The sequence below is a fragment of the Panthera onca genome, chromosome D2 (assembly GCF_046562875.1).
Source record: "Panthera onca isolate mPanOnc1 chromosome D2, mPanOnc1 haplotype 2, whole genome shotgun sequence".
NCBI classification, from domain to species: domain Eukaryota; kingdom Metazoa; phylum Chordata; class Mammalia; order Carnivora; family Felidae; genus Panthera; species Panthera onca.
In genome coordinates this window covers 15,827,268-15,849,171 of record NC_138349.1, presented here as the reverse complement: position 1 = coordinate 15,849,171, position 21,904 = coordinate 15,827,268, and the positions used below count along the sequence as shown (strand labels likewise).

The window sequence follows — 21,904 nt, the reverse complement described above, 5'->3', positions numbered from 1 at the left end:
CTCCCCAAAAATGTGTTAATTTTTGTTCATCTTGTAATGTCTTCATTCTGTTCATTTTTGAGAGGTAATTTTATAAATATAAGATTCTTGGTTGACATTGTTTTCCAGATTTCTTGAGGTATAATTGGCAGATAAAAATCATGTATTGTGTATATGTGATGTTTAGATATATATACACGTGAAACGATTATCATAGTCAAGCTAATTAACATACCATCATCTTACATAGTTCCTGTTTTTTTGTGTGTATGGTAAGAATGCTTACAATGCACTGTCTTAGCAAATTTCAAGTATACAATATAGTCTTATTAACTAGAGTAACCATGCTGTATATTAGATCTTCAGAGCTTATTTATCTTGCATAACTGAAATATTGAATGCTTTGACCTATATCTTGACCCTCCCCGCCCCCCCCCCCCCCCAACACTGGGTCCCCCAGCTCTTGTAAACCACCAGTCTACTCTGCTTTTTTGAGCTTGACTTCTTTTTAGATTCCACATATAGGTGAGATCATGCAGTATTTGTCTTTATTTCACCTGGCATAATACTCTCCAGATTCAGGGGCACCTGGGTGGCTCAGTTGGTGAAGTGTCCCATTTCAGCTCAGGTCATGATCCTGTGGTTTGAGAATTCAAGCCCCACATCAGGATCTCTGCTGTCTGTGCAGAGCCTACTTTGAAGCCACTGTCTCCTTTCTCTCTGCCCTCTCCTGCTCATATTCTTTCTCTCAAAAAATAAATAAACATTAAAAAGTATTCTCCAGATTCATCCATGTTGTTGTAAATGGCAGGATTTCCTGCTTTTAAAAGGCTGAATATATGTATACATTTTCATTGCTGACTAACATTATGTATGTATGTGTGTGTGTGTGTGTGTGTGTGTGTGTGTCTATATATATATATTACATTTTCTTCATTTACTTACTGGTGGACACTTGGGTTATTTCCATATCTTGGCTACTATGAATAATGCTTCAGTGACCATGAGAATGCAGCTATATCGTTGAGATACTGATTTCATTTCCTTTGGACATACACCCTGAAGTGGGAATTCTGGATTATATGGTAGCTCTTGGTAGTTCTGGTTTTAACTGTTTGAGGAAGCTCTATACAGTTTTCCAGTTGATTATTCCAATTTACTTTCCCACCTTTTACTCCACAGCCTCAGCAACAGTTGTTATTTCTTATCTTTTGATTATAGCCATTCTAATAGGTGTGAGGTGATATCTCATTTTGGCTTTATTTGCATTTCCATGATGATTAGGGATGTTGAGCACTTTTTCATTTATGTGATGGCAGTCTGTGTGTCTTCTTTGGAAAAACATCTATTCAACATCATTTGTCTATTGTTTAATTGGATTGTTCTTTTTTTTTTTCTGTTGAGTTATATGAGTTTTTATATATTTTGGATATTATATTTTCTCCATTCTGCAAAACCAAGCCCAGTGTTGAGGGCCTTCCATTTTTTTTCCCTTGGGCAGTGCTTGAAGTGTTCAGGGTTATGCATCTTCTTCCCGTGCAACAGGGTTGAGCCAGCTGTGTGTACTCATGAGCCATGTGCAGAAGTCACATGTGCCACGTGGGGGAGGGAATTATGGATCGCTGGGGACATGTCTGTGCTATTTGAGGTATGTTTGCAGGTGATGTATCATAAGAAGTTCATGGATGGGCCTCTTGGTAGAGTTCATGAGGTGATTAGTAGAAACCTTAGCTCTTCGCTGAGTTTTGTGCCCTAGTCACTGTGAGTGCCCTTTTTCTTCCTCTGCCAGTCCTCTCATAGTTCTGGATGGGGTGAGAAGGAAGTGGTCTTGTTGGGCATAATCCCACTTGGCTGTGGCAGCTAGACACATACTATGCTGTCATTGCCCCTGTGGGAGTAATTGTAAGTTGAAGGGGTTTCTCCTGGGAGTGCTGTTTTTGCCTTGAGGTGGGGGGGGGGGTGTGATGTGGTAATGTGAAACTGTTCTTACTCTCTTGCGTCCTATTCTTGGAAGTTTTGCTCTAAGTGGTCCTGAGACTTCTCTCTGGACTTCTGGGCTCCCACAAAGGTGCTCTTGTCTCTACATGAGCTGATAAAAATCTGTTTTTGTGGGAGGATGAGGTCAGAAAACTCTTACTCCATCATCCTACGTAGGTCCTGTTTTTTCACATTTTTTTCATTCAGCACACTGCATACGTTTGCATATGTTATCGTTTCCAATCCCAAGTTGGCTGTATGTCCTGTTGCGTTTCTCTTGTATGCAAAAGCATCATCTTCCTCTTGCTGTTTTTATGATTTTCTCTTTCTTTGTGGTCTTCAACATTTTTACTGTTTTATGTCTGAGTGTGGTTCTTTCTTTGTTTTTTTTTCCTACTTGGATTTCATTGAGTGTTTTGGATGTGTATGTTAGTGTTTTTCATCAAATTTAGGAAGTTGTCAGACATTATTTCTGAAAAATTTTTACCACTCTCTCCTCTGCATTAGTGTTCTCAGTAAATGCATGTTGTGGCCCTTAATGGCACTCCACATTTCTTACAGGCTCTTCATTTTCATCTCTGTTCTTCAGATTGCTGAATCTCTTTTTCCTACTTTCTACTTCAGTGATTTTTTTTTCTTCTGCTTGCTGAAATTTACTGTTTACCTCTCCCATAAATTTAAAAATTTTAATTATTACACTTTTGAACTTTTTGGTGATTTCTGTATCTTTGTTGTTTTATATTTGATAAGGCATTGCCATATTTTCCCTTACTTCTTTAAATCTTGATGTCTTTAAGACTGAACATACTTGTAATAGCTGCTTTGAAGACCTTTTGCTTCATCGGACTTCTGGGGCCTCAAAAGCAATTCTGTTGCCTGATTTTTCTGTGTGTATAGGTTACTCTCTTATTTCATCGCATGTTATAATTTCTCCTGAAAGCTGAACATTTTACATAATATAGCAACTCTGGGTCCTGATTTTTCTCCTTTTCTGCAACTGTTGTTTGTTTAGTGACTTTGCTGAACTGTTTCAGTGAAGTCTTTTTCTTCCTCCAGTGGATCCTCTGATGCTGCTCCTCCCAGGAGGCAGCCTGGGGTGCCCCAAATCACCCCTGGGTGAGGGTAGTTTTAGCAGGGTTCTCTTGGACTTTTCCTTCTGACCTCTCTGGTGAGCTGAGTGTATTACACCCACCTGCTTGTCACCACTAACTGTTGACTGATTGCTGTAGTATTCTCAACAATGCTCTGGGGCATTAATTGCTTCATAGTCTGTTTGAATTCAGTGTCCATCCCTTTTCAGGGGCAGTCTTTATGAGGCCAGTCTTAGGGATTCTGACCCTCGTAGGGCTCTTCTTAGCTGTCTTTTCCCCTGCTTCTCTCTGGTGAACTTCTGTCTGTTCTACGTTTGAGCTTACTGTTCTCATGGAGCTGCTGGCTGTCTCAGTTGCTTACGACCAAAACCTCCATTGTTTTTTTGAGTGCCCTTTAGGCTTGGAGTTTCCCCCCTCTTGTTACAAATAAACTCAGTTCCCTTGGGAGAGCTGTGGCACTCTTTTTCTTAGTCTGCCTCTCCCTGGTGTGGGGCAGGGTGAGACTCAGTGCCAGTACTTTCGAATTGTAGGTGGGTCAGTGGCTTATCTTTTCTGGAGTGATAACACTGTGTTATGTGCAGGGCACTGGATGGGAATGGTGGCCTTTGCTCTTCTCAGCTTTCATGTAACTTCTGCCCTGTAACTGATGTGGGGTAAAGAGTTACTGGCCCTCTTAGCCTCCTAGGCCTGATGTATAGCTTGCACTAACGAATGAGGGCTAGGAAGAGGATGAGCATTCAGACCTCTCCTGCTTTTTCCTTGAATGGAGTTTCTACCACCAGAGCTGGGGGCCATGAGCAGTATTGTCTGCCTGCTGTTCCTGGTTAGATATCCATGGCCTGGAGAAGGAGCTCTCTCTGTTATTATCTTTACCCACCTGGGGTTCAACTTATTTATCGTTGAACTGCAGAGGGAGGGTGCAGACACGGGGAAGGATGACAGCAGATAACGGGTCAAATATCATGGACTGCTGCCGTTCTTATTGAAATTTAGTAGATACTGAAATTGAGTAAATATTTATTGGTTGTAGGGTGCCTGGCCCACCCAATGGAAGAGCATGCAGCTCGATCTCAGGGTTGTGAGTTCAAGCGCCATGTTGGGTATACAGATTGCCTAATAAATAAACTAAAAAAAAATTTTTGTTTTGCTTTTTGCTAAATTTTTCTGAGAACTTAAATGTCGTTTTTGTAACTTTTGCCAATTATAGTTCTTTTCCGATACGGTTTGTGGAACTTCTCATATTGCCATTCTGGAAGTCAGCTCCATATTCTTTAGCCGTTAATTGCTATAGGTTTTTGAGATATATATAGTATTTGTACCTTACTTACTATACTATATGTACTAGGTTTACATTCTGATTCTTTTTTAGTAGTAGTGCTTTTTATTTTAGAAAACTTACAAGGTATTGACTCATATGTCTTGCAGCTTTATTATACAGCGATACATTAAAGTGAAATATAATTGTGAGCATATGTTTATAGTACTTTCTCTTAGTTAATTTTTCCTTGAACATTTATATTAATTTAATGTTTCTAAAAATACACATGATTTTACACAACAATATGGATATATCTCAAAAACGATCTTGAGCAAAGGAATGTACACACAAATGAGTACTATGTATATGATTTTACTTTATAAAGTACAAAGAAAAAATACAAATATAACAGTCAATCCTAAAATTTGTGTGGAGCCACAGAAGAATCAGAATAGTGGTAATATTCTTTTAAAAATATATCTCAGTAGTGTTTACTTAGTTGTGTTCATCTTGTGAAAATTCATTGAATTTTAGACTTATGTGCACTTTTATGCATGTTATATTTAAGAACTTAGATAATATATTATGAGATCCATATGAATTATTAGTTTTAACTGAATACAATTGAGAGTAAATTTACTATATTCAACATTCTATTTACTTTGGTACTTAAAATTGGTGGTACTTTGGTCCTCTAGTTTTAAGGACACTTGTTTCCTACTTTTATAAATGAAATAAAAGTTCATAATATACATTACTATAAAATCATGAACAAGTATGTTTGATATTGTTGTTTCCTCAAAGCATTTTAAGATACTGTGCATCTCAAAAGACTTCAAAAATATTGAAATTTAGAGGCCATTTATGAGTTATTAAAAAATAAAGCATGTTATTTTCACAATTCTAAGGAAAATTCTATATGCAAGTTAGACCCTTTATATAATATATATAATCAGGGAGGTCTTTTTATCCTGTGTAATACATTTTTAAATTTTATCCTGTAGGACTATTTTGAAAGAGAGTGGGTTTGCCAGATATCTTCATTCAGCTGTTCTTATCAATGGAGCTATGCTTATTTTTGGAGGAAATACCCATAATGACACTTCCTTGAGTAACGGTGCAAAATGTTTTTCTGCCGATTTCCTGGCATATGACATAGGTATGTATCTGTTAGGATTGTACATAGTAGGAAATATCAGCAATTTGTCATGTAGAGATTCTCAAATAATATTAATCAATAGCATGTGTATATGTCATTTTAGAGATAAATTCAGAGATAAATTCCAGGAGAACAGACATTCTAGGTTTGAATGTCCTTTTTGAAGGCTTTGTGTAATGTATCCCTATGTGAGCAATTTATCAGTCTGTTGAGTTTGATTGTTGCCATATTAGTTTTGATAATAGGTAGATAATGGAGCACTGTCAAGTTATATAAATTACAAATAGTAGGAATGCAAGCATTCTAGAGTTAGTGGGTATGAGCAAAGATGCATTTAAATCAAACACACCAGATATAGTTACTTGGTGTAGGAAGATGATAGAAGTCTAGACACAGTAGAGCTAAAGAAGTAAGATCTGGGGACAAGATGGAAACCCAGAACATACCTAGGAATGAAAGTAAAGTATCTAAATAAGAATCTTTTCCAGAGAACCAGAAATACAGTGCATTTTACAGTTCACTTGATTTTAATTATGCTATCTGTAGTCCTATCAATTTCTAAATATTAAATGAATGTATTTTTTGAAATACTAAATTTAGCTACCCAGTAGACTATTATAGTGAAAACATTTCTGTGTATCATTTTATAGATAAAGCCTAGTTGATATTTAAAATATGTTTAGCCGTAGTTCAGAGCTCTTTTAATTGGTGGTATAATGTAATAAACCAATTTTAAGCTATTAAGAAACATTCTGATAAATTAAGAGACCAAAGAATAACACATTTTATAGATTTAAGAGGTTTCTTTTGCTCTTGAAGATCATAAAGACACATAGTCTACTTTGAAAAATTATTTCAAGTGGTGGCATATAAAGAAGTTATACCTATTAATATGAGATTTGATTTTATACTATGCATTTGGAAGGATATTCCTACTGATAAAAATAAACATGCTTTTTAACTCTAAACTATGTGTGTATCTTTCTGTGATTATTAAAAAGAATCCACTGCCTTTAGGATTTTTAGATTCTAAATAATTAAATATTTACCTTTTTGGACTAATAATTTGAAGTGATGATTTATGATCAAAATTGGATCGTCTTGGCTTTTAGAAGGCTTGTAAATCAGTGCTGAGATCCCAAAAAATGGATTAAATGACGTAGTGAATCTAGGCTCCTTATTATGATCTGTAATTGCCAGGCTGGGACCGTCCACATATTGTTTCGGCTGTGGTGATGAGACAGCAAGCTTATTTCCTTGGAAGTAGATGGTTTGTTTCCCTTTTACGAATAAAAATCCTAGAAAAGTGTAGAGTTTTTTTGTTATTGTTAAAAATCTATGAATTGACATTTTGAAACTTTCAAGAAGATTCTTTAGGGAATTTCCACCTAATGTCTCTACTTTAATGAAGAAATTAATGTTGAGCTATTTTGTAGCTGACGTATTGAGAAATTATTTTTATTTCTTCCATATTGTTCAAGATTATTATATTTTAGATTTTATGTATCAAAACAGCTTACCTAGGTGAAAAACATTAGAGGTGTTAGTTTCAGAGAGGTGGGAGAGACAAAGGGAGAGGGGGAGAGAGAGAGAGAGGGAGAGAGGGAGAGAGATCAGATTATCATTATTCTAATTATTTGTTAAGTATTTCTAAGAATTAGATACTATGCTAAGGGCTTTGCACACAACATCTTAACCTCTCTAGTAACTTTGTAACAAGGTGTTAATATATTGGTTTCCAGAATATTAAGCAGATGAGAGAAAAGGGAATTTACCCAAAGCCATGCAGGCAGCAAGTGGTACGTATAGCTTTTGTAACTTGCTGTAGTCGTACCGCTTGACTACCACATGATGCTGGTGTTTTTTTTTTTTTTTTTTTTTTGTCCATTGTATGCTCTTAATTTTGGCAACAAATTATCAGACACCTATGTTTAATAATATTTCTTAATGCTGTAGAATGATAGAAGCAGATATCAGTTTCATTTTTCAAGCAAATTGTTCAAATGGAAGGAAGAACAACATTTTAAACAGTATTATATTTTAACATAACAGTAACAATTAACAAAGCATTAACAACATTAACAACAAAAATGTAAAGCAACCATATAATTCAACATAGGACAAAAGTATTTTGTTTTATCTCATTTGATTATTTTTGTGCAGTTCCCAGTAAAGTTCTCCCCCCAAATCTGTTATTATTCTCTTGGGTTTGTGGCATCAAAGCCTGAAATATTTTCCTGGAAAAAATATTTTTTTTTATATTTCAGAAAATGTATTCCAGAACAATTGTTTTTCCTTATAGAGTATATTTTTTTGTGGAAATAAAATACAACCATTGTGTAATGAACCAACTGGAAAATAGATGTGTTTTGAAAAAAAGTCATGGGGCGCCTGGGTGGCTCAGTGGGTTAAGCGGCCGACTTCGGCTCAGGTCATGATCTCACGGTCAGTGAGTTCGAGCCCCGCGTCGGGCTCTGTGCTGACAGCTCAGAGCCTGGAGCCTGTTTCAGATTCTGTGTCTCCCTCTCTCTGACCCTCCCCCATTCATGCTCTGTCTCTCTCTGTCTCAAAAATAAATAAACATTAAAAAAAAAAAAAAATTTAAAAAAAAAGAAAAAAAGTCATGTTCCTAAATTTTCTCTTTAGCATATTATCCTTGGACTTTTATGTCATATTTACCTGGAATGCCTTGAGGAGCTAATTGATTGCTTTGCATTTTGTGATGTTTAAATAAATAGGAATATTTGTGCCATTTAATTTTTCATTGCTCCAAAAAGTACTATTTCAATCTTACTGCCACAGTAATTTTTATAAAGTGAATATTGTTCATCTTTGAGGATATAACCTTGCCTTTACAGTTCTCGTTATATTATAGACGATAGATATGGAAGGCACATGACACTAACTTTTTAAGATGGCTGTACCTTGGCATCCCCTTTGAAGGCTGTAGGGAAAAACAAAAACCCTAGATCTCTATAATCAGGTTCTCTTAGATCAGGCACTGGGCATCTATATTTTAAAAATAAGTAACCCAAGTGCCACTGGGAATAGACCCAGGGCTGGTGAATGGGACTGAATTAATTATAACATGTAGAATGATAATATTACCTAATGTTCTAGTCTGTAAATGTAGTTTGAAGTCAGATAACTTTGTTTTTTTAATTATTGTTAGTGGTATTATTATTGCTTTCAGAAAGCCACCATGACACCTTATTCATGATAAAAATGATCTTTGTGGTAAAGATAACCTTCTGCTAAAGATGTCATAGAAAAACATGCCTCATGTTGATCTCATGTTACTAGACATTTGTACTTTGAAACTCTTTGGCTGTACAGAGTCCACATTATCCTACTAGTTAGTCTTCTAGGGTCAGTAGGAAAAAGGCATCAGGTTGTTTGTTAGTTTGTTTTTCACATCTGTAAAGTGTCAGTAGGTGGTTTGACTGGGGATTTCAACACTTGTAAGTGGGAGATTGTCATGAATTGAAACATACCTTGAAATCGAACTGGATTTTGAGATAATATTTCAGAATCATCATATGAATAGCTATTACAAGAATTTTTGGTGGGCCTAACATATAATTGTGATGCTTTTAATTACAAATGGTAGTTGTTATTCTTCAATAAGAAAATTTACCCAGCGGTTAAGAAAATGTATAGAATTCTGAAACAAGATGAAGGACAACTCAGAGATACACTGATCATATTTTTTTCTCAAAAAGATAGTAGAAACATAAAAATGTGATTTCCTAGGTTAGATTATTTCAGAATAGGAGATGGAGTAGGATTTCTATTAGAAATATATCTTGCAGAAAGCAGATATACTGAAACTGAAGCTGAAACTTTAAATCAGATTAAAATAATAAAGTTTTCAAAATGTTATTTATTTTATTTATTTATTTATTTTTATTTTATTTAAAAAAAAATTTTTTTTTTTTTACATTTTATTTATTTTTGAGAAACAGAGTGAGACAAAGTGTGAGCGGGGGAGGGGCAGAGAGAGAAGGAGACAGAATCTGAAGCAGGCTCCAGGCTCTGAGCAAGCAGTCAGCACAGAGCCTGATGCGGGGCTTGAACCCACAAACTGTGAGATCATGACCTGAGCCGAAGTCGGATGCTCAACCGACTGAGCCACGCAGGCGCCCCTGTTATTTATTTTTTTTAAAGTAAGCTCTACATCCAGTGTGTGGCTTTAACTCACAACCCTGAGATCAGGAGTCATGTGCTCTACTGAGTGAGCCAGCCAGGTGCTCCAATAATAAGAATTTTAAAAATAATTTTTTTGAGCGTGGCAGTTTCACTTATGTTAATTTCTTTGTACATAATTATTTAAAAACAAACTCAGTAAACAAAACTGAAAAGTAATTTCATATTTGCAGAAGTAATATTTTAATTGGTAATGTGTGAAAATGTATATCGTTAACCACATAGTTAAAGCACACTAAAGTTATAATTCACTGTACGCTTAAAAATCACTTGACTAGTTTACACAGCATAGCATGCATATTTTTGTACACCCCTGTAGAGTGTGTGTGCGTGTGTATGTGAGTGTACAATGGGTATAATTTTATAAGACCTATAATTTCATTAAAAATCATACTTAAATTAAAACATCTATTAAAATTTTTTTTTAAACATTTATTCATCTTTGAGAGACAGAGCGTGAGTGGGGTAGGAGCAGAGAGAGAGGGAGACACAGAATCTGAAGCAGGCTCCAGGCTCTGAGCTGTCAGCACAGAGCCCGACACAGGGCTTGAACTCACCAACCGTGAGATCATGACCTGAGCTGAAGTTGGACGCTTAACCAACTGAGCCACCCAGGCGCCCCTATAATTATTTAATTTTTTGAACACTTCAGCAAAACGATAAAAATTCCAACTTGCTTGATCTTTATGTTTAAAGCTATTTTCATTTTCTGGAAGTTATTTTATTCATATCTTTGCTAATCAACATCTCTCTATGGCGTTTGTTAAGTTCTTAGGGCTCTTCTTGGTGAAAGCAGCATGCTTTGCCTGGCCACCTGAAAGAATCTCTTTGTCCATCAGAAAACCTCTTAGAATTATTCACACATTTTTTTCACTGAATTTAGCCAACTACTGTATTTAACTTTACTGTATTTTTTGCTCAAGGGGTTCTTTTCTTTCTATAATTTACTATTACATAGAGGAAATAGTAGCTTCTTCTTTTTAAGAAAGAGTCCAGTAAGTAAAGGAAGAAGTGACTTCATTTTGAGAAAAGGGAGAATATTTGTCAAATGTTTCCTATGGTACTTGGCACTTAACAAATGCTTTATAATATAATGCTGATAACACCTAATAACATCTGTGTAGTATATATTACTGTGTTCATTGATAGAGAAGAAACTAATTTAGCATGTTTAAACCCAAACTCACATAGGTCATAAGATTGTATATTCAGAATTTGAACCCAAGCCTAAGTTCAGATTTCTTTTGAATCTACCCTATAATTTGATACTGACTTTTTCCCTGATTTAACAAGAAAAAAATTTGAATGATCTTTAATTGGGAAAAAGGCATATAATATTTGTTAATGTAGCAAGACACTCAAAATTAGTTTTATTAGGAGATTTAGAGCTAATCAGAATTGTAAAGTCTATTTGAATTTTATTGTGCCTCCCCTCTCCAACAAATTAATCAGAAAGTAACGACCTCTGGATAGAAAATCAAGGAGAAAGAAAGGAATAATGAACAATAAATCTCCATTTCTCTTACCAGATCTACTAGCATTCTGAGAGATTGTTTTAAATGCAAAAATTGCCGAATAAAGATTCTTGTAATAAATATAAAGTTGAACAGAAGTTTTCAAATGCCTTAACAAAATCCCAGGGGAAGAAAGGCAGGGGAAAGCAGTCATGAATATAGAATCAAAATTTAAAAGAAATTGTTAGCAAATAGAACTCAACAGTGTTTCAAAAGTATATTAAATTATGACCAAATAGTAGTTATTCTAGGAATTCATGTATGATTCATTATCAAGGAATCTATAAATATCATTTATTACATCAAGACTATTTATGGAAGTCAACAGGAAATATCAATGTATATTAAAACCATAAAATCATTTCAATTAAGATTGAGAGTCAAATAGTGATACGCACTTTTCCTGACAGAGAATAAGAAACTAAATACATGGTTATTGAGTGAATGTCAGGGGACGAAATCCTGAGTGAAACTGTGGGTATGAATTAGATAACCTAGGAAAAGTGTGCACCTTTTACAACATTAAGAGGAGTTTTGACCTATGGGGGAAAAACCCAGTGAAGCACCATCGTTTAAGGGGCAGGTGGGAAAACATTTTGGCAAAATTTCCTATTATAATTTTTCTACAATATTTTCTATTATAAAAGTATACAAACCATTAATAGAAGTTTTACCCCGTATCCATCTAGTTTTGAGTCTTGTATACACAATCTGTGTGTTCTTTTTAGTAATATGAATACTGACTTTTCAACTGGCATTTCAAGTGGATTATTAAAAGAATCTTTAAGATGTGTTCTTAAAGTATTACAGATACATATTTTCATGAAAAGCATGAATATATATAGGAAAATTAGCTAATGAATATTCATTTTCCACCTGTAATATATTATGCATCATTGATAAAATAAACCAGTCTCTGAATTTCAGCATAAGTTCTTAATGTAAGTATGTGGCCTCTCATAGGTAGATAATTCCAGTAGTACAGTGTTCTGACTGCTGAAATGCGGGTTTGAGAGACTGATAACTCTAATTTCTTGATCTTCTGTGTATTGAGCGTATAGTTTGTAAATAAATATTTAGTACCTTGCAGTATAAGTTTTTTTATATCTATATTCTAGAGAGTATATTTTACTTTGGTTGTTAGTCCTGTATGGCTTCTCTGTTGGCATGGAATAGTATTTCTGTCAGTTTTCATGATGTCAGTAGCCATGTGGGTTTTGCTTTCATTTGTGTAGACTTGAACTGTTTATAAAGTGATAATGACCTGAGTGCTCTGGAAATACACTGTCTTGGTAAGACATAACAGTTATAGATTGTAGTCAGATTAATAATATAACAGACTTTACAGTGTAAGAATGGGAATAGAGTACATGTAAACAAATTATATTAATTAAACATTGAGCTTTAAGGCATTTGAGAACTTCTACATCCTACAAGAAAACCAATGTGTGTTTTATTGTGAATCCTGATCAAGAATGTGAAAAATCAGCAACAGAATTCATACAGCTGAACATTCTGTTTTGTAGTTATTGAGGAAGCTGGAAGGGATAAGTAGAGAGTCTGTTTGTAACAACTGCTTCTATCTGTTTCTTTTCTCATTCTCTTGACAAGTCCTGGCGTGTTGGGCAAACATCAGCAAACATGAAAATGTCTATAAGTGCGAAAGTTGCTTACCTCAACAAGCTTTTCATAAGCTTGAAAGTTAAATCCGGTTATTCCTACATGGTTTTATGAATTAAAATGACTTGCCAGCAATTTTAAGAAACGGCAGAGGAAACTTCACATTTATTGTATTGTATCAGTCAGTATAGGTTAGGTTATACTGTGGCAATAAACAGTCCTGCCAGTTTGGGTTCTCTGGAAAGCACATTCAGAGACTGAGTTTAGTGTTCAGGGTGCTTATTAGGTCATTGGGATGAACAGCTATGAAAAGGAGGAGGCTGAAGCAGGATTAGACAGAAGGAAAAGTCAAGCAGACTTTCAGCGAAGGCCACATCCAATCCCAGGGGAACTCTGGAGTTGAAATGTCCATCAGAGTTGTCCTTTGTTAGGACTTTTCATCACAGTTCATTCTTTGAGCTACTCAGTTTACTTTCAAATATATTTGCCAATATATATTTCATTCCTTGAGCTCCTCTACCATTTCAGTGACCAATTCTTAATAGGGAGACTTAGATTATTGCTTTGGCTTCTGCAGCTGGTCTCAGGGCTACAATTGATATTTGTCATGTCCCCCTCCAGTATTCTTTCTAAATATCCCTTATCCTCAGTTGGAATCTCTTCTGATCTCTGTGTCTTGTCCCGGGCCCTTACCCTTGGGTCTTTGAGTCCTTGATCATCATATATCTTCTACTGTGGGTATTGAACTTACCCATTTACCATCACCCTTGGTGAGAGGATACCACAAAGCACCTAAGTGGATCACCTGTGTATGAAACCTATTCCCCTGCCCTAATTTTGTAACCTCGGTCCTACTTCCCTTTGACAATCAAAGCCAATTATCCTTACCAATATGATGACTCCTTTTTTGCCTGCTTTCTGGTCCCTTGACACAAGGACCCTGAAATACCAAAGTGGCACTATAGCTTGTAGTTCAATGGGATATTGCTGTGGCCCCTGCCAGAGTATTTCTCCTTTGGGGAATAAAATCTCTAATCCTGCAGAGTCCAGATTTCCAGAATAAGAAGCACAAGCTACTCAACTGTATCAGTGAAAGTGAGGCCACTAGGAGTGGCTTTCACTCTTTGGGTTCCTGGACCTGTGTATTCTTCCTACTGGGGACAGAGGACCATTTAAAGTTGCTTAATTCCAAGGTTTATCCTGCATCCTGGTGCTTCAATTGTGCCTATCCAAAAACCCATCACATTGTGTTGTATGACCATGTATCACATGGTTATGACCTCATTCCTGTACTTTGTTTGCTGTAGTGTGTCTCCTGATAACATAGGATCCCATGCTGCTTGATCAAACACTTCATAATTTTCAGGTTAAGACCATGTGGTTGGGAAAGCAAACTGATACTCAGAATATTTATCTCTTCTTGTCATAATGAATTGTTGGTTCAACTAGGGTGGAAGGGTCCCAATGTAGTCAACTTGTCGCTAAGTATATATATAGTTGGTGTTCTTGGGGAATGGTTTTATCTAGAGCCCAGAGTTGATATCTTGCTGTCAGGATGGATATTTGCCAGTAACGTCTGCAAGATCAGCTTTGTTTAGAGGAGCCCAGGCAATTGCCTTTCTCCATGACCTCCATCTCTCTACCATGGCTAGTGTATTCATGCTAGTATGCTAGCACTGAGGTGTTCTGTAACGGAGACTAACTGATGTTAGCTGTATTAGTTGTTTGTCTATTGTTTATTGTCTCTTCCATGTTAGATGCTCTCTGATGCCTTTAATTTATGTCACAGAGTTCTTTACATTTTGTGCTCATTCAAATATATCCATGCTCATGTTCACTCCAGACCCTCCTTCTTTCTGATCTTTCGATATTTTTTTCTGGGCTGCTGACCTGTCAGCTAGGCCACTGTTTACTGCTTTTGGGCCATTTCTCTTTGGATACGGTGTGGATGAACACACTGCCTCAAAGGCCTGCCCACTTGGGAGGTTTTTTCCTTTTTCACTGTTTTTCGAGGCCACTCCGAAGTGAAGCTGTCTATGTGATGTCTACTTTTGACTTGTGCTCACATATCAGGCTGAAATATTTACATTTTTCTCCTCTTGGTATCTGGGCATAGAGGATTCTTCATATGACCACGGTTGTAAGATAACAGGTGTTGGTGTAACACTTGTAGGTAAAATGGGGTCTGAGCTACCGGTTCATGCACATTGTTTGTGCATCGTGATTTTGCTCATGCTTGCTCTTGGGTGCCACTTCCATTTTTATGTTCTTACTATTCTTGGTAAAAGAGCCAGCTCATGATATGAAACTCTGAACACATGGTCACTTGATAACCCATGTCACCGACTCCATCTCTACCAGGACCAAATAATGTGGCAGAAATAAGAGTATAAACTTTTCCACCATGGATGGCATGGCCTTTGACATGTGTATGGGGTCTGCATTGGGATTTGTTCACTGGAACTTTCTGTATTTTCATGTGCTACTTTTTCCAACAGTGCCACCACCAATAGCCATAATTGTATTGGGTCATGCAACCTTAACTTCAGGGCTGTGTACCTGTGTAGGTGAACCTATAGCAGAGCTGTTCCCTACCCTAGCATGTACTCACAGCTGGCAGCCTTTCATGTTCTTCAGTATGTGGGTTGGAGTAGTATTTCCAGGACTGAAATACGCTACCTTCAGAATCCAAAGAGACCTACCAGATGGTTTGTTTTCTGCCTTTCTCGGGAGTTGCAAGATGTAGTAATTGGTCTTTCAGTTCAGATGAGCTGTCTTAGCATGTTCTTGACCACTGGATCCCTAAATATTTTACTAATATGAAATCTGAATCTTTATAGATTTTATCTCCCACCCCTTGAAGCGTATATGTCTTAACAAGGCCTCCATTGTCTTAGTCATTCCTACTCATCTGGCACAGTTAGAATGATGTCATTAAGGTAGTGGAACAATGTAACATTCTGCAAGATGTCCAATAGGACCAAATGTATTCTGACCGTGTTATGACAAAAGGAGGGAGACTGATCCCGAGGCAAAATTGTGAATGTATACTATTTTCTATTCCATATAAAGGCAAACTGTTTTTAATCCTTTTTTTGATAGTGTTAGCAAAGAACACATTTGCTAAAAATGGCCATTTTGCAAAGAGACGCATTTTGCATAGTGCCTGCAATTTGGGCTACTAGTTACTAGTAGGCTCTTGTCATCTTCCAGGCTTTGTTTAGTTTGTGGAGCCTAGACTGGTGATTTGAATGGAGATTTGATGGGGTCCATTATCCCTGCATTCTTTAGATTCTTGAGGGTAATACTAATTCCTGCCACCCACACTCCCTGGAATGTAACATTAGTTTAAGATATATTATCCAGGGGGTAGTTGTTTCAGAAGTTTCCACTTGATCTTTTCCACTGTGATAATCAAGGACCCAATGTCAGTGTTGTGCCATTTGCCAGAAACATGCAGGGCATGACCACTGCACAGGCCTGCAGATGTAGTGACTCATTTTGAACAGGACCTTGGCCAGGATATCATTAATTATCTCCTTGCCATATATCCCTATTATAAAGAGAGGCCCTGATGACACTTTATATCTATGGGTGTCAGTGCTAACTCAGACCTGTGTCCAAAAGTACTTGAAATGTTTGTGTTGCCTTTTCCCCTAGGTTAAGTTTACTCAAAGAAATGACCATGGGTGCCTTTGATGAAGAAATAGGGGAATTATTACCATGAACACTTGCTGTAGTATCATAGGGTTGTTCCTTTTAGGTACCAGGATTTTAAATATATCAAATCTGGACTTCAAAAATAGCTCAACTCCAGAAACTTAGCAATAAGTTGTGACATTTTATTGCAGCATCTACCATCAGCCTCCTGATCATCCATCCTTGATTTCTTCTGTTGATATAAGTTAGGTAGTAGTGTCCTACTGTCCTACTGTCTGGCTGCCTATTTTGCTTCTAGGGATGCTGCATTGTATTAAATATCTTCATAATTTTCAATAAGTTAGTCTTGACCGACACTCCCAACTTTGCTGCTTACTACAAATATTGCCCTCTATGGGGATTGGATTTTGATGGTTAAGTGTCACCGGTTGGGCTCTATTGTCCTATTGTCTCCATCAGTGAGTTCATTTCTGTTGTGGTTTCTCCTACCATCAGCTTTGGCCTGTGGAGGAGAGCCAGCACATTCTTACTGATTCTAGTGTCCCTTTCTCCATTCCATTCCTCATGGCTTTGGCAAATGGCATACCTGCTGTCTCTTTCCATAAATATAATGACTTGGTAGATTTTCTGGCATGACTTAGTATATGGACTAAGAATGCCCACGTTTATGGACTTTTTGTCCCTTGCCTTTACTCATTTCTATGGCAGTTCTAGCATTTTGATTTTACTTAGCAAGGGCTGTATTTTTTCATGTTTCTAGGAATCTTCTTTTTCTTTTTTAGCTTTTTTGAGATATAATTGGCAAATAAAATTGTAAGATATACAACGTGTACACTGTAATGATTTGGTATACATATACATTTGAAAGGATTCCTCCTATGTAGTTTTGTTTTTTTAATTTCACATTTTGTTTATTTTTTATTTTTATTTATTTATTTATTTTTTAAATTTTAACATTTATTTATTTTTGAGACAGAGAGAGACAGAGCATGAACAGGGGAGGGGCAGAGAGAGAGGGAGACACAGAATCCGAAACAGGCTCCAGGCTCTGAGCTGTCAGCACAGAGCCTGACGCGGGGCTCGAACTCATGGACCGTGCGATCATGACCTGAGCCGAAGTCGGACGCTTAACCGACCGAGCCACCCAGGCGCCCCAATTTTGTTTATTTTTTAAAAATGAGTTCTTGTTTTTTCCCCAAACTCTGAATTTATATTTATATCATATTTATATATTTATTTTTATATGTAATTTATTGTCAAATTGGTTTCCATACAGCACTCAGTGCTTATCCCAACAGGTGCCCTCGTCAATGCCAATCCTCCTATGTAGTTTAATTAGTGCATCCAGAAGCTCACAGATTTTTTCTTTTCTTTTTATTTTTTTAATTTGGCATACTTTCTAGAGTAAGTTTTATTCTTTCAGCAAATTTCAGTTATATAATACTGTGCTATCAACTATAGTAACCATGTTATACATCAAATCCTCATACTTGGTTCATTTTATAACTGAAAGTTTATATCCTATTACCAACCTCTCCTCATTTCTCCTATCCCCCAGTCCCTGGCAGACACTTTTTAACTCCGTTTTCATGAGCTTGACTTTTTTTTTTTTAGATTCCACATGTAAAGAAAAATACCATGTAGTATTTGTCTTTCTCTATCTGACTTATTTCATTTAGCACAACTTCAGGGCAGAATTTCTTTCTTATGGCAGAATAGTATTCCATTTTGTATAGAATACACATTTTGTATGTGTATACACACATATGCAAATATATATATATATATACATATATATACACACAGACACACACACATATATACACACACATACATAAATGTATAGATATGCCACATCTTTTTTATCCATTCATGAACACTTTTATTGTTTCCATACTTGGCTACTGTGAACAATGCTGCAGTGAACATGGGAGTGCAGATATCTCTTTGAGATCCTGTTTTTTCTTTGGATATACTCATAAGTGGATTCCTGGATCATATGGTAGTTTTATTTTTAATATTTTGAGGAACTTCCTGTTTGAGGAACAGTGACAGTACAAATTAACATCCCCACCAACAATGCACAGGGTCTCCTTTTCTTCATGTTCTTATCAACATGTGATATCTTTAGTCCTTTTGGTGACAGCCATTCTAACATGTGTGACATGCATGATAGCTTATTGAGGTTCTGATTTGCTTTTCCCTGATAATCAGTGATATTGGGCACCTTTTCATGTACTTGTTGGCCATTTGAATGTCTTCTTTGGAAAAATATCTGTTGAGTTCCTCTGTCCATTTTTTAAATCAGGTTTCTTTTTGCTACTGAATTCTATGAATTCTTTGTATATTTTTGTATGTTAACACCTTATCAGATATATGATAAGATATATGGTCAGATATATAATAATTCTGTAGGTTGCCTTTCAAGGGTTATTTTAATGGTAAGCTCACACCATCTCCTAGGGTCCTTGTTAAGTCATAAATCCTGCATCTTGGGAGAGTGCTTTTAAATCAGTAAACTCTCCCTGATCCAATATAAGGTTCTGGCCTCTTTGATCGATCTCCACTTATTACCTAGTAGTATGTGTATTTCCCCAACTTCGGCCAATATTTGCCTGTCTACGTCTTACAGATACTTTGGGGCATAGTCCCTTTCTTTCCATAGCAGTTGCAGTATGTATTTGGCTGAATTATGCTAAGCCGAGATTATTGGCTCAGTGACCAATAGGGAAGGTGTGAACAGATTCTGAGCTGGAGCACACGTCTTGCTGGAGAGAAGCCTGCATTGTCTTCAAGCAAGGCTGAGTACTATCTATGAACGTAGGGTAGAGTGGACCACATTTGAAGTCTCAGATGATTCAGGAAATTAAAATCTGGGTAGATTCTCAGGAGTGTCAATTCAGATGTCCCCATCCCATGAGTCAGGGCCTTATTCTTTTCCTCGCAGGGCCTTGACTTTGAAATTAAACCTTCTTTGATTTGCAGACCTTCTATATTTGGCAGCCTCTATAAATGGTATATAGTACTAAGGAGGCCCTCTGGCTTTCCCAGCCTTTTGTGATCTCTTTCTAGAGCTCAGCAGGGCTAAGCAGTAGACATGCAATTTTAGTGTATTAGTAGTTAACTGTTTTCAAACATCTAATACTTCACACTTGCTAGAGTATTCTTTTCTTTGGCATACCTTCCTTATTTACCACTGGCATGGTAAATTATGGTATGGCCATCTTGTGCCAACGGCTTTTTGTGTTACACCTATCACCGGTGATGGGTTTTTCATTGGTAGCCTGGTAGTATGTGATTTGGCTCATAAACTCCATTTTATTTTCTGCTTTTCTTACATCACTCCAGGTACCAACTATCATAGTTTGGGTTCTTTGGGAAGCAGACTCTGAGATAGAGTTTAGTATTCATGATGTTCATTGAGAGAACCCTTAAGATCAATGCCTTGGAAGAGGTAGGGGGAGAAGGCAGGATTTGACAAAGGGTAAAGTTGAGTTTTGATGCTAGACAGATAACCTTAGTCAACCACACAAGGATCTCTGGAAGTAAAATTGTTGGTCGTAGTTGTTGTATGTTGGGATAAAGTGACAGGACCTTTTAAAGACCCACGTTGATCATCAGTTGCATGTGGGTCATCCTTGAATTGATGAGATCTTGAGTGACGTGGCCCAAAGGTAGCTAAGGCAATTGCTGAAGTAGCTTGCAGCTGATGACTGTTCACTGACAGCAGTCCCAGCAACACAGATAAGAGTTCCTTCCTTGAATGATCTAGGTATCTCATATCCATGCCCGCCATAGATCTGTAACTTTCAGAAGATTAAGACCAATGAAAGTTAATTTTTCACTCATGATACGTGGCTAGTGTTGGTTGGCAGGAGAGACTAGCTTATTGTCATCACTTAGGGATCCAGGATGAAACTGATTTGTCTTTCATTCGTAATTCAGTGGTTCCATCCAGAAATAAAAGTGTCACTTTAACTTGCATTTTGTTGGCTAAGGCAAGTCATATTATCACATCCAACTTCTAGGAAGTGTGGGACTTTAATTTTACAATGGGCCTGAAGGAAGAGTACTGGATTTGTTAAATAACACCAATGTATATAACTTTTGTTATAATTGAAAGTGATGTCTTGCAGATAGTAATAAATAAAGCCTTCACCTTTTACTACCATATATGCTAAAAGGCAACAAACTTCTCCAAGTAGAATTATGTTTCATTATTATTAGTCTGATTTAATTATTCTCATGTATAATTAAAATATTAATACTGTACTGTATTGGTTCTCTTCTTCAGGGACTTGTGTACTTTAAAACTATTGTTTTATTTTACTTTAATGAAAGTAATGTTTATATTAAAAAGGATATTTTGATGATGTAGTGAGGCAGTATAATGCAGTAATTAAGATCTGGTTTTGAATACTGACTTTGCCATTTAATGACTTTAAGGAAGTTACCAAATCTACAGACTGTTTCTTTATGACATGGTGACAAAAATATTTACTCCTAAGAGTTGTTTTCAGAATTAAATATTACATAGCGTTGATAAGCATTTAGCATATTATTTTTATTAAGTAAAAGGTCATGACCATTTATTGTATGAAATTTTACCCATTTAAAAACACTATAAAGGTTTTATGTATTCTTCAGTGAATTTTATATAATGTTATCATAGTCACTTTTAAAAACAGTTAACTATTAGAAGCAACTATGTGCTTTTCTTTTCTTTGGAGGGGGCTCCCTTGGCACTCTTTATATATGTCTGTTAATACTTATCATGTCCTATTGTTATTCTTTGAGGGCAGGAATTCAGTCTTATTCAGTTTTATATCCGTATTTATATATATTTATATATATATATTTATTTATAATATATTTATTATTTATATTATAAATAAATATATTATAAGTCAATATATTTATTATATATATTATTAATATTTATATTATTATATATTTATTTATATATATTTATGTATATATTATTTATATTATTTATATATATATTTTTTGTTGTGTTATTGGGTCTTCATTACATCTAAGTTGGATTGCTTAAACTAGTGATGATCCTTTTTCCTCAGTCTTATCTAAATCTATTAACCCAAATTTTACATATTTTTTCTATTCTTAGTTAAGAGCATTTGATGAATTCTTCGTCTTCCTTCCTTTAGATTGAAATACCCAAGTTAATTAATCTTTTACTCTTGGTTCTATTTTTCAAGATACACTCTTATGAAAAAAATATGGTTTAGAGAACAGTCAGAAGACAACTCCCTAATCTTTAGCATGGTTAGTAAATTGAGATGTTCACTTTTTAAATATGCAAGCAAGTATTACCTTAATAAGAAGAAATTCAGTGGATAAAACTGGAAGCCACATGCTTTTGAGTTTTGAACCTTGCCCATTTATGTGATTTGATCAGTAGATATGTGGTCCGGTCAGT

At 36.0% G+C, this 21,904-nt stretch overlaps 1 protein-coding gene across 6 annotated transcripts in view; it reads left to right on the top strand.

Annotated features, from left to right (window-relative positions):
* The window catches only part of ATRNL1 (attractin like 1), a 774,559-nt gene that overhangs the window by 121,965 nt on the left and 630,690 nt on the right, over positions 1 to 21,904 (top strand). For all 6 annotated transcript variants that reach the window (XM_078434862.2, XM_078434861.2, XM_078434859.2 and 3 more), the window contains one exon: positions 5,310 to 5,464. In XM_078434862.2, the coding sequence (XP_078290988.2) occupies positions 5,310 to 5,464 (155 nt within the window). The remainder of the gene's footprint in view (positions 1 to 5,309; positions 5,465 to 21,904) is intronic.